The following is a 13,289-nucleotide window of genomic DNA, read 5'->3' on the forward strand; positions in this document are numbered from 1 at the left end:
CTCATTCATAAAAACAACTAACAAAGTGGCATATAAATGTCTATTAGGTGAAGTCCTTCAAATTTGCAAAGGGAGTTTTTGCACTTCTAATTGTGTTCAACAGAATTATTGCAATACTTTTCCACTGAACTAGAATTTCTTCTGTAAAATTCTGCTATAATGACCCATCCTTGAAAAACCCACTGCATTCTGAAGACTGCAAGTGTGGAATATTTCAATGGGGAGAACAGCACTAGAAAGCTAGAACAAGAGTTTTTTTTTCCATTTATTTTAGTCAATTCTTACTTTTCCTTTTATCAGCTCACATATTACAAGATGCATTGTACAATGTTAAAATTCTTTAAGCCTTACCTGGTTCCTCTGGAAACAAAAATTGCACGCCCAGAGTTTTGCTCTGTAGTCCACTTGACTATTTAAAAATAAAGACAAAAAAAAAATCAATATTTCATTTTTATCATTCCTGGAAGACAACTTCATTTTTTCAATATGTTGACGTACATTACTAATTTTATTTGTTTTGAACATTCCTAAAATGGGTAACATTACCTTTCGTCATTCAGTTCTTGTGAATCACTTTCGTGCATTCTACTACTCCATACTATGCCACATGGAGATTATTTTGTGATTAATGTAATTTAAAATAAACTGAATATTTTAACATGTTTTGTCTTCCCCTTGCCAACCAAGTCTAGTCTGATCAGTTACCATATGCCTGCAAGGGAAATCTCTCACAATATTCACTCATACTTCAAGCACCTAAACTACATTCAGCATCCTAGCCAAAATTTTGGATTTAGTGGAGTGGCACATTGAACTTGTGCCTAATTTCTGTCATTATGCACTATATTGATGCTCTAATGGGGACTCACTTATCCTCATTATGAATGAGATTTCTTTCTACCTGATGTTTTTACTACCAGCACAAAATCAAACAGCTAATGACATTATTTGTAAAAAAAAGCAGGCATCAGAGTAAGCCTACTATATTGGCACTATATCAGTGAGGTAGAAACATACTGCATCATTATCCTCTCAGTTCCTCAGCTACCTTACATAGAGACTGTAGCATCAGGAGGAAAACAGTAAATTAATCATTAAAACCTCCATAGAAATATTTTCACTGCATTTCAAAAGTTAAATATTTTTAGCTATTCCTACTTTATGTATTTAATGTTAAGTCAGTGCCAAACTGGCATACTCCCCAGTTACGATGGCCGCTCAGATGGGCCGTAATGCACAAAGAACTAAAACGATTTCAAGATTAATCAGTTCTCATCTTTTGAAACAAAATATGAACAGTGAGATTCCAGATACAGTACCACAGCGGATTAAGGACAGCCCTGCAGGTAGCCCTGCTGCACAGCACAGGTTCATATTGTATTGGTGGCAGATCTGGGCGTTCTTTTAAAGGAGTAAAGAGACAAGCCAAAGGAACCACCATGCGCGTAGCTTCAAGTCGACTAGATGGCCACACATTCCAGCTGAACCGAACACCATCACGCTCTTCATTCTGTTGAATGAATTCCTGATATGTTGCCATTATCACTGAAGTGTTCTAGAGAAAACAAAAATAACAGAATTATTACAGCATAGAAGGAGACCATTCAATGAGTCGTGTCTGCTGGCTCTCCAAATGAGTTCCATTCCCCTGCCTTTTCCCTGTAACGCTGCATATTCTTCCTTTACAGAGAATACATAAGGGCAGTGAGTTGCTCAGAATGTATCACATATACATTGAAAATTAAGTTCGCATAATTCAAGTCAAATAGTTACATTTTCATATTTAAAAGTATTACGCTATTAAGTAGGTCCCCGAAGGGGGAGCTTTTGGTGGTGCGGACATTTACTCAAGTGGCTGAGTTTTGACCATAGCGGGAAGGCCCATAGATGGTCTTCCTGCTCAACATTCATTTAAGGACCTTAAGTGGGCATGACAAGCAAACTTATGCAGGGATTGCTAACGGACTTCCAAGGGGCATTGAAATAAGAGTTGGAGGCGGGTCTGCCGAGAGCCACCCCGTGCCCTTTGCTACAACAACGCTAGGCCCTGGGTGGGTGTGATACCAGCAGCAGCCACCACTTCCCTGATGGTGCCTCTGTTCAATACAGTTGCCACCCTCTGATTGGCTGGCAGTTTTCAGTGGGCAGGCATTCTGAACTGGGGTCCTTGATTCATGTGAACAGTCCACTGCTGCTGCTGAGTTACAGGCTTGAATGGTACTTAATATGGAAGGTCTTCCTGAAAAGGGCAACACGGGGCTTTCACCAGCTCTCCAGCTGGCAGACAAGATGCCAGTCTCCTTCATTCAATATCACCCATGCCTTCCAGGTTTCTTTGAATGATATTACAACTGCCTTATATCTTTCTCTATTTACACATACAATATTAGGCTAGAGAAGGATACATAGCAATTTTAAGAAGTCTTCAGGAATTACTTCAGTTTCTGACATGCTTGTCACCCAAACAACATTGTGGTCCTTACATTAAACAAAGGATATTTTGAAATAATTAAATTCCACAATACATACCAAGTTATTCAAGGCGCTGGGTCAGATAGTACAAAATTTACTGCATTTGTAGAAGCAAGGTCTGCCTGCCTCAGAACAGAAAAACAAAATCAATCCACACAATTCAAACTGTGGGGGACTGGATTGGCTGAATCCCAACATTGTACAAAATTCACAGTTCAAAGTTCAAAAGTTCAGCATCTGGACAGCAAATAGTACGGTATGATTGGATATTGAACATAACACTGAGAGCCTTTTTTTGACCTGGCATCAGAAATTGACAACCAGCTACTAATAAGATTTCCGTTAAACAGCCATTAAACCTCAATCCAAATTTATTTCTTGCAACATGACAAAATTCCATCTTAATTAGGACACTGAACTTTTATGAACACCACCACAAAAATCTCCCAGTGTGTGTGGTAAACAGAACCAAGTAAATGAATCAATTTTATGCCAGAAATTTTCTGGATTTCCCCGTCAACTTGCCCTGAGGTGGCTCTGCTGCACCCCCCCCCCCCCATCCCTTCACTTGACCAGCTTCAACTACCCCCACCCATCTGAGGTTACAGATGGAGGTTGTATACAATTCTGCAGTTGCCAAGGTCCCACAGCGCCTCTCAAGTTGCTAGATCTGTTCAACATCTATCCAATTTAACACGATGGTAGTGTCACAAAACGCAAACAGAGGGTTTCCTCAAATGTGAAAGCAGGACATTGTCTCACGAGGACTGTGCAATGGTCAATCCTGCCAATACTGTCATGGACATATGCATCTGTGACATTCAGGTTGTTGAGAATGAGGTAAAGTCTATTATTTCCTCTTGTTGGTTCCCTCACTTCCTGCCACAGTCCCAGTCTAAGAGTCCCAGTCTAAGGTGTGGCGTTTGCTACCAAATAAACCTGTTGGACTTTAACCTGGTGTTGTTAAACTTCTTACTGTGTTTACCCCAGTCCAACGCCGGCATCTCCACATCACAGTCCCAGTCTAACAGCTTTGTTCTTTAGGACTCAGCCAGCTCAGTCTGGACTGGTGCTACTGAGCCACTTTTGTTGCTGGGCATTGAAGTCCCTCACTCAGAGTACATTATGTACCCATGCCATCCTCAGTGCTTCCTCCAAGTGGTGTTCAATATGGAGGAGATTCATCAGCTGAGGATGGAGTGGTGGTACATCATAATCAATCTTGCCTATGTTTGATGCCTTTGAGTTTGAGATTCATAGGGTCCAGAGTCAATGTTGAAGACTTCCAGAGCAACTCCCTCTCAACTGTGTCGCCACCTCTGCTGGGTGGAATGATGATAGTGTCTCTTCTTGCATTAAGATCTGAACTTCCTTCCCAAGGTGCAGTTCCAAGAATTGTTCAGAATACTGCAGCTGAGACCTAACCAGTGTTTTCTAAAGGTTTATCATAACGTCCTCATTGTTGTACTCTTATCAAAGAGTCCACATGACCTTTAAAGCAACCTTCTCAATTCTTCCTGCCACTTTAAAAGATTTATGCCTCTCTGTTCCTACAATTCCTTTAAAATTATACCATTTAGATTATATTGCCTTTCACCAATTCTTCTCTGCTTTAAATTTCACATGTATAATTACATGGTACATTGTCAAACATCTTTTGAAAGTTCATACACAACACTATATCAACATATAAATTAGGAGCAGGAGTGGGCCATTCAGCCCTTTGAGCCTGTTTCGCCATTCAATAAAGAACATGACTGACCTGTTTGAGTTTCAAATTTCTCATTCCCATCTATCCCTGATAACTTTTGATTTCTGTGCCTAACAAGAATCTATCTACCTCTGCTATAAAAAATATTTGATTACCCTGTCTTCACCGCCTTCTGAGGCAGAGTTCCAAAAAGTCACACAACCCTAAGAAAAAATTCCTCATCTGTCCTATAAGGGTGATGTATAATTTTAAAACAGTTCCCCCCGCAGAGACAGCATTATTTCCACATCCACCTTGTCAAGACTATTCAGGATTTTATACTCTTCAATCAAGTCACCCCACGCTTTTCTAAACACCAGTGGAAAAAAGCTGTCCAATCTATCCTCATAAAACAAGCCCCTTATTCCAAGTATCAATCAAGTAGATCTTTACTGAACCACCTCTAATGCATTTACATTCTTCCTTAAACAAGGAGACCAAAACTGCATACAATAGTCAAGAGGTGGTCTCTCCAATGTCCTGTACAACTGAAGTACAGCAAGAAGTCTCACAACACCAGGTTAAAGTCCAACAGGTTTAGTTGGTAGCAAAAGCCACTAGCTTTCGGAGCGCTGCTCCTTCGTCAGGTAAGTGGGAGTTCTGTTCACAAACAGAGCATATAAAGACACAAACTCAATTTACAAAATAATGGTTGGAATGCGAGTCTTTACAGGTAATCAAGTCTCAAAAGGTACAGACAATGTGAGTGGAGAGAGGGTTAAGCACAGGTTAAAGAGATGTGTATTGTCTCCAGCCAGGACAGTTAGTGAGATTTTGCAAGCCCAGGCAAGTCGTGGGGGTTACAGATAGTGTGATATGAACCCAAAGTCCCGGTTGAGGCCGTCCTCATGTGTGCGGAACTTGGCTATCAGTCTCTGCTCAGTGACTCTGCATTGTCGTGCGTCGTGAAGGCCGCCTTGGAGAACGTTTACCAGAAGATTAGAGGCCGACCATTGTCTACCTAGCCTTCAGGAGAACAGTGACCACAACACCACACAACCCTGACACAGCAACCTCTGCAAGACATGCCGGATTATCAACACGGATGCCATCATCTCACGTGAGAACACCATCCACCAGGTACAGGGTACATACTCTTGCAACTCAGCCAACGTTGTCTACCTGATACGCTACAGGAAAGGATGTCCCGAGGCATGGTACATTGGGGAGACCATGCAGATGCTATGACAACAGATGAATGAACACCGCTCGACAATCACCAGGCAAGAGTGTTCTCTTCTTGTTGGGGAACACTTCAGCGGTCACCGGCATTCGGCCTCTGATCTTGGGGTTCATGTCACACTATCTGTAACCCCCACGACTTGCCTGGGCTTGCAAAATCTCATTAACTGTCCTGGCTCGAGACAATACACATCTCTTTAACCTGTGCTCAACCCTCTCTCCACTCACATTGTCTGTACCTTTAAGACTTGATTACCTGTAAAGACCCGCATTCCAACCATTATTTTGTAAATTGAGTTTGTGTCTTTATATGCCCTGTTTGTGAACAGAACTCCCACTTACCTGACGAAGGAGCAGCGCTCCGAAAGCTAGTGGCTTTTGCTACTAAATAAACCGGTTGGACTTTAACCTGGTGTTGTGAGACTTCTTACTGTGTTTACCCCAGTCCAACGCCGGCATCTCCACATCATAACTGAAGTACAACATACTTGCTTTTATGTTCAATTTCTCTCATAAAAAAGGATAATATTCTATTAGCCTTAATTATTTGTTGTACCTGCGTACTAGTTTTTTGTGACTCATGCACCAGAACACCTAGATCCCTCATCACCTTGGAATTCTGCATCATTCTCCATTTAAGTACTACCTTGCTTTCATTCTGCCAAAATGAACTTTACATTCCACATTGTACTCCAGCTGCCAGAGTTTTGCCCACTCACTCCACATCCCTATATCCATCTGTAAACTCTCTACATCCTCTTCACAAAACATTTTCCTACCCGTCTTTGTCATCTCAAGTTTAGCTACCATGCCTTCGCTCCCCTCATCCAAGTCATTGACATAAATTGTAGAAGCTAATACCCCTGTGACTCACACTGAGATGTTATGTTATGCTTAAGACAGTATATAAATTGTCATTAATTAGAGATGACTCTTAACAATAAATCAACAGCTATGGACAAAGCATCACCATCACTGGCGTGAGGAACAAGAAATGAAAGGGAATTAATTTTTGTATGGAGAGCGATTTGAGATCCATCACCCAGTTTACTTCGTTCATAAGAATGCTCAAACAGACAATGATCAACAAGCAAGAAGTCTAATGTTCTGACATTGAACAATCCCAGTCCAGCCACTTCCTCAACCTAACACTCACCTCGGCCTTTTAATCGGTATCCAGCTCCTTATTTAAGAAGGGCCAAACTAATGACAGCCAGCACCGCTCTCCCTCACATTGACTACACATCAGACTGGGATCGCCAGTGACCGAGCCGGGGGTCAGTCACTCAGGCCGCTCGGCAAATCAGCCACTGAGTGCGAGGGCTGAGCCTCAGCCGATCGCCGGGGAGCGGGAGGCCGGAACCCCCTCGGATCGCGGGGAGATTGCACAGGGCTGCTCACCTACCTGAGGGGTCCCGATCCTAATCCGGATCCCGAGCCACACCGTCACTTCCTTTCGAACGTCACCGGCAGGAAGTACAGCTCAGCACGGTCCAGGCAGTGCCACGTCACTGAAAGCCCAGGGAGCGTCTGCAAGTAGAAACTGTGGAGAGAGTCACTACAGGGAGCGTCTCTAAATAGATGTCCATCCTTCCAGACGAAGATGACCATGTTCATCACCTGGGCTGTTCAGCAAAGTTCCGTTGATTACAAAGGTGATTGTGAAGATGGATCTGCGCCCAGAAAATTCTGCTGCAAGATACCACAGATAATTGAATATTAAATGAATCACAAAATCATCGAATATTTCACAGTTCAAAATGAGGAAATTCGACCCATCAAGTGTGCACCAGCCCTCGGGTTGAACAATTCACTAAGTGCCATTCTCCTGCCCAATTCCCACAACCCTGCACATTGCTTCTTTTCAAGTAACAATCTAATCCCCTTTTGCATCCCTCAGTTGAACCTGTTTCAACCCCACTCTCAGGCATTGCATTCTGGACTACTATCTCCGTGAAAACGTTATTTCTCATATCACTTCTGCTTCTTTTGTAAATTACTTTAAATTTGTGCCGTCTCAATCATTTTTCAAATTGGAACATTTTCTCCCAATGTACTCTGCCCAAACCCCTCATGACTTTGAATACCCCTATCAAATTTCCTCTCAGCCTTGTCAAGGAAAACAGTCTCAACTTCTCCAGTCTATTTTCATAACTGAAGTTACTCATCCATGGAACTATTCCTGTGACTCTTTTGTGCATTCTCTCCAATGCCTTCACGTCCTTCCTAAAGTGCGGCACCCAGAGCTAGAACCTTCCAGATGAGGTCAAACTGTACAAGTTCAATAAACCTCCTTGCTCTTTTGCTCTTTACCCTTATGCGAGTATTGAGGACTGGCCACAATATGCAAAGAGAATGAGGTACTTCTTTTGGGCTAATGAAATAGAAGGGAATAACAGGCAAAAGGTCATCCAAATGACCGCATGTGGGGCTGCAACATTCAGTATTATAAAAAGTCTGATATATCCGGCAACACCGGATTCCAAGACCTTTGAGTTATTGGAAATGGTGGCACTTCATCACAATCCTAAACCTTCCGTGATCTTGCAATGGTGTAGGTTCAATACAACTACTAAATTTGCAGGGGAACCAGTGACAGAATTTTTGACATGACCAAGAAAACTGATGGAGCGTTGCGGATATGGCCCAGTATTATCAGAAATGCTGAGAGACCATTAGTACGCTGCATAAATGATCTAGCAACCCAAAGAAGGCATTTGACAGAGCAAAACCTAGATTTTAAAAAAGCCATAGAGCTGGCCTTACCTTGTGAAAATGTGGAGAAAGGAGACCAAGAGCTGTAAGGACCTATAGATAACAATGTCCTTAGGTTCGGGCGAGCCCCCTACCACAGGCTCAGGTCCCCAGTTGAACATACTTGTGACCCCAAGTCTTGACTGAGGAAAAATGAGAAAACAAGGAAACTAGGAAATACCAGCACTGGACGAGAAGGAGTCCCACAGTTCAGGGAGAGGCCAGCACAAACAACACTGTGCATGCAGCCAGGGAGCCCGCCCCAAGCACAGTTACAAAAACAAGCAGAGCGTGCAGCACCCATATCGAAGGGCAAAATCACCCCAAAACAGAACATATCAGATAAGTCAGGCTGAAGAAGAGGAACTAGCACAATTAAATTGTATCACCACACCTAAGGTGGTCCCAATACAGATACAGCTCCAAGTGAATGGACGCTCATTGAATATGGAGGTGGACATGGGTGCGGCAGTATATATTGCAGGGGAATTAGAATTTAGAATTTAGGTTATGGTTGGGCATCTTTTTATTCAAGTCGAAGGACACGAGGGCAAGATTGGCAACTTATACAGGACAACCATTATGAGTAGTAGGGACTACTGTAACCCCAGTCACGTATGGGCAACAAACAATTTGGCTCCCATTGATACTGGTACAAGGACCAGGACCCAGCTTTTTGAGAAGGGACTGGTTACAAAAAATCCACTTGGATTGGTGGCAAATTTTCAAAATGTGCACTGGTAACTTATACAAGGTAATAGGAAATACCCAGAGGTTTTCCACACAGGCCGTTGGAAAAATAAAAAGGGTCAAGGCAAACATTCATGTGGACTCAGATCTTCAACTGGGATTTTTTCAGGTAAGACCAGTTCCATACGTGCTCTACACAAAAGTAGAGACCGAACTGAAGTGATTAGAAGAGCTGGGGATAATTCGACCCTTGCAATTTTCCGAATGGGCTGTATCGGTAATCCCGGTGTTAAAGCCAGACAACACAATCTGCTTCTGTGGTGATTATAAAATGATGGTGAACAGAGCATCTCATTTGGACAAATATCCAATGTGAATAGACAACCTCGATGCAAAATTATCCAGACGGCAGATTTTCACAAAGCTGGATATGAGTCGTGCGTACCTCCAGTTAGAATTACAAGAAAGTATATGACAGCAAACACGCACAAGGGTTTGTACAAACATACTCGTCTACCTTTTGGGGTATCATCGGCGTATGTCAAAGAATATTCCAAATTGTAATGGAAGGCATATTGCAAGGAATATCCAGAGTGGCAGTTTACCTAGACGATATTCTACTCACAGGAGCCACTGTCAATGGACACCATGAAAATTTATTAGAAGTCTTTCAATGGTTTTCAGAAGCCAGGGTCAGACTAACAAGAGAAAAATGTGTTTTTCAAGTAGCAGAAGTAATTTAACTTGGATACAGAGTTGACAAAGACAGCCTACACCCAGTCGAGGAAAAGGTAAGAGCCATAAAAGAAGCTCCAACACCAAGGACTATGATGGAATTAAAATCAATTCTAGACCTTATAAATTATTATGGAAAGTTTATTCCAAATTTGGCAACCTTACTGGCACCCCTACATACTTTGCTGAAAAAGCATCAGAAGAGGGTATGGAAAGAATCACAGGACGGCGCTTTTGTGAGGATAAAACACCAACTGCAGTTGGACAACATGTTGACCCATTTCAACTCGGAAAGGCCGTTGGTCATAACATGCGACACCTCTCCCTATGGAATATCACACTGATGGAGCACCCAACTGCATATGCTTCGAGGACATTAGCTGATGCTGAAAGAAGGTATGTGCAAATCAAAAAGAAGGGTTTGGCAATGGTCTTTGCAGAGAAGAAATTATATTTTTTAAGACTTGAAGCTGTATGCGACGAAGTACCCAAATTAAACATAGATCATTGTTTTATCCTGTGGAGAGACGGGTAGTTCCCCCACGTCCTGCTCAAAGGCCTATCCTTCAAGAACTGCATAATGGCCATCGAGGCATATCAAAAATGAAGATGCTAGCGAGAAGCTACGAATGATGGGCCGGATCATATGATGTGTTGGAACCAATCTCTCCCCATAAGGCTAGGTCCTTGTCCCCGTACAATGGTGAGTGGAAGTCGAGCTGACTGCTTACTATAAGTCACCAGGATTGCCGTGGTGCCCTTTATCTGCGATGGTTCCACCGTGTGGGTGGGCAGCCTGGCCTTTTTGTTTTCTAAGTTCAGGAGCTGAATACCAGGCTGGAAGTGATTATAATCTGCTCCCTGTTAACAGAGTCTGCAGTCCCCCTATCCACTTCCATTTTTAATGGGTGACCATTTCCTTTCAACACCACCATTATGGAGCAACCACTGCCGTGGAGATACGATTTAATTGTATTATCCCTGTTCCTAGTTGTGGGCATATCTGCAAGGTATGTTCCGGTACTGGCCTTCGCCTTTTTTCAAAATAACGTGTTTTGACTGTCCCTGTATCTTTGCCTCGGTTGTGGTGTTCTGCAGCACTTGCAATAGTCCACCGTCTGGCATCTACAATCTTCTGAAATATGCTCTGAGAGTCTGAAAGCTGTCTCTGCGCTTTCTTGACTGTCTGGTGATGCGACTTGGGCTCCGCCACTGTAAGGGATTCTGAGATATTTTACAGATACCATCGTTCTCATTTGAGGGAAGGACGTTGCATGAAGCCTCTCCCCCCAGTCAGAGGACACTGCTGTCTGACGTCCCCTATAGTTCTTGAGTCCCTTTCTCTGCATTCTCCAATGATAGAGCTATCTCAATGGCCTTCATTAGATCCAAATTAGGTTCTGCCAATAATTTTTTTGGACAGTCACATTGTTAATTCCACAGACCAGTCCATTTCACAACATGTTGTTTAGGGGGTGACCCGAATTCACAGTGTTTTGCCAATCTTTCTAACTTGATCAGAAATTTGGTGACAGATTTCCCAGAGGTTTGCCCTGCTGTGTTAAAGCAGCATTGCTGGAGTATTATGGAGGGTTTCGAGACATAATAACCTTTAACCATGTCCATCAATTCATTAAAGGTTTGGAGTCAGGGGCATCCAAACGGTTCAGGCTTTTGATAATGCTGAAGGACAGGACCCTGCATGCCATCAAAGGGACCACTTTCTGAATCTTGACCCTCTCAATATTGATGGTCTGAAATAAGTAACTCAGGTGCTCTGTGTATTGGGCCCAGTCTTCCAGGCTTGCATTGTAGTCTTCAAGTTTACCAAAAAGAGGCATTTTTCTTACCAGAGGATTACTTGTCTCAACAGTAAAAATGGTCAGGAGCTGAGAAAAAAATTTGCTTTTACTCCTCGAGGCCAGTCTTCCATCACCATCATCCTTTATTTACAACATGCTCAAAGTGCCGTTCAGCAGCTACAGAGTACAGACCAGCCCCAAGTCTTTCAACTGCCAGCCTGAGTGGAATCAGCTGGTTCTAAACCCCCGCTGCTCCTTCCCTATTGGGTGAGCTCCACATGCTTAATAAGGGAGCTCATATTCTACAAGGCCCATGGGGAGATCTACTGACAATGCCCCATGGCCATCATAACATGTTCAATCTATTTAAGATATTTAAGAATATTTAAGATATTGATTTCCCTTCTTATTAAAGGCAATGGAAAGGCAAATTGGGAGAGATCAAATAGATGGCTGACGAACTGTCCATTTTACACTATCACACAAAGTTAAATGTTCATCTAGGACTTGAATACAAAATCTGGTCTGAAACGTCAATGCAGTACTGAGAGAGTGACATCTTACAGCTGAAACATTTAGGTCATTTTAACCTAATCTGTTGGGTAGGAAAAACTATGTAATCAGGAGATAACCAGTTTTATATCCTGTCCAACATTTGATGGAAAGTAAAATTGCCAAACCAACCTAGCATCCAACCAGTATCCAAATGAAGGGGTTGGGTTAAAATTGGCTCCATTGCCTCTGTTTTGTCTCTTCCCTTACTCAGTCTTCATTTGTTCATTACAGCAACACAAGATGATTCACTGCACATAATGATACAAAATAAGGAACACACCTTATCCCATGTTAGTGAGTGTCCTTACTTGCTGTGTGCAGAGTCCTATTGTCCTATGATGTGTACCTCACTCCCCACAATCCAACATCCTGAGGTGCATGAGTGCCTTTAAAAGAAGTGAGGGGAAGGGAGGCTTCCTGGATCATGTGGTTTCCTTATAATGCTTTTGGGTTCCTTGCAGTGTGCATGTGCCACTGGCAGTGTTGTGGATCAGTGTTGCGCAGGAGCTGCTTCGGTCATGTACAATCATGGAAATGAAATGGATGCACTAATTATATGTGCTGCCCAGCTTTTTTGGGACTTGCATGGGTAGGTCTTGAATCATAGAGTAAACATGGCATAGAAGGAGTCCATTCAGCTTATTGAATCCATGCTGGCTCTGTGTCAAGCAAACTAGGTCCCCAGATCCAAAAGTTGAGCATACAAATTTCTAGCTCTTTATCTCTTCATTATTAGACAGTGGGGTGATTAGCCTGTCTGCAGTTGGCATCTGCCCCTGATTAACTGTCAGGAATCTTAAGGCTTTCCCCTCACTGAGCTGAAGTGCTGAAAATTAACAAGCTGCAACTTCTGAAGATTCATTGGGCCATCCATCCACCCATCCACTGTCTTTTGCAGGAGCCTCACCAATGGCCTGATTTGTGTGTTAAATTTTAAACTGACGGGATTGGATTTGTGTTACTCAACACCAATATTTTAAGCCCTGGCAACAACCCCACCCCCACAATCCTCTCCCATTCATTTAAAATTAAACAAACAAACCAGACCTTTGAGCTTTGCTGCTTGTGTAATTAGCCAAAAACATGACATTTATGATCAGGAAGTGTCAGATATTTTACAAACTCACTTAATGAAATGGCTTGGTGTTTTTTTTAGTGAGGTGCACTTTAAAAATCAAAATCCCAGAGAAGGAAACTTGACAACTTTGACCTTACAATTTAGAGTTTCTTTTTAAAAAAACATATTAATAGATGATATGTTAATACATATAAGCTATAAAATGTGTGTTTTTCCTTTAACACCATCCACTGTAATAAAGCAGACAGTGCTGGGGGAAGGTTTTGTGCCT

General features: G+C 42.4%; 1 protein-coding gene across 5 annotated transcripts in view; it reads right to left on the bottom strand.

Annotated features, from left to right (window-relative positions):
• Positions 1–6,859, bottom strand: part of LOC144504524 (protein transport protein Sec23A) — a 43,402-nt gene extending 36,543 nt beyond the window's left edge. The window contains exons 1-4 of one of the 5 annotated variants that reach the window (XM_078229939.1): positions 6,810–6,859; positions 2,530–2,594; positions 1,320–1,555; positions 352–409 (exon numbers count right to left, since the gene is read on the bottom strand). In XM_078229939.1, the coding sequence (XP_078086065.1) occupies positions 352–409; positions 1,320–1,540 (279 nt within the window). In that variant the 5' untranslated portion in view covers positions 1,541–1,555; positions 2,530–2,594; positions 6,810–6,859. Of the gene's footprint in view, positions 1–351; positions 410–1,319; positions 1,556–2,529; positions 2,595–6,560; positions 6,745–6,805 lie in introns of those variants that run through there. The other 4 variants (XM_078229940.1, XM_078229941.1, XM_078229942.1 and 1 more) reach the window with 4 other exon arrangements.
• Positions 6,860–13,289: the final 6,430 nt, after the last annotated feature.

This window comes from Mustelus asterias, chromosome 15 (genome assembly GCF_964213995.1).
Source record: "Mustelus asterias chromosome 15, sMusAst1.hap1.1, whole genome shotgun sequence".
NCBI classification, from domain to species: Eukaryota; Metazoa; Chordata; class Chondrichthyes; order Carcharhiniformes; family Triakidae; genus Mustelus; species Mustelus asterias.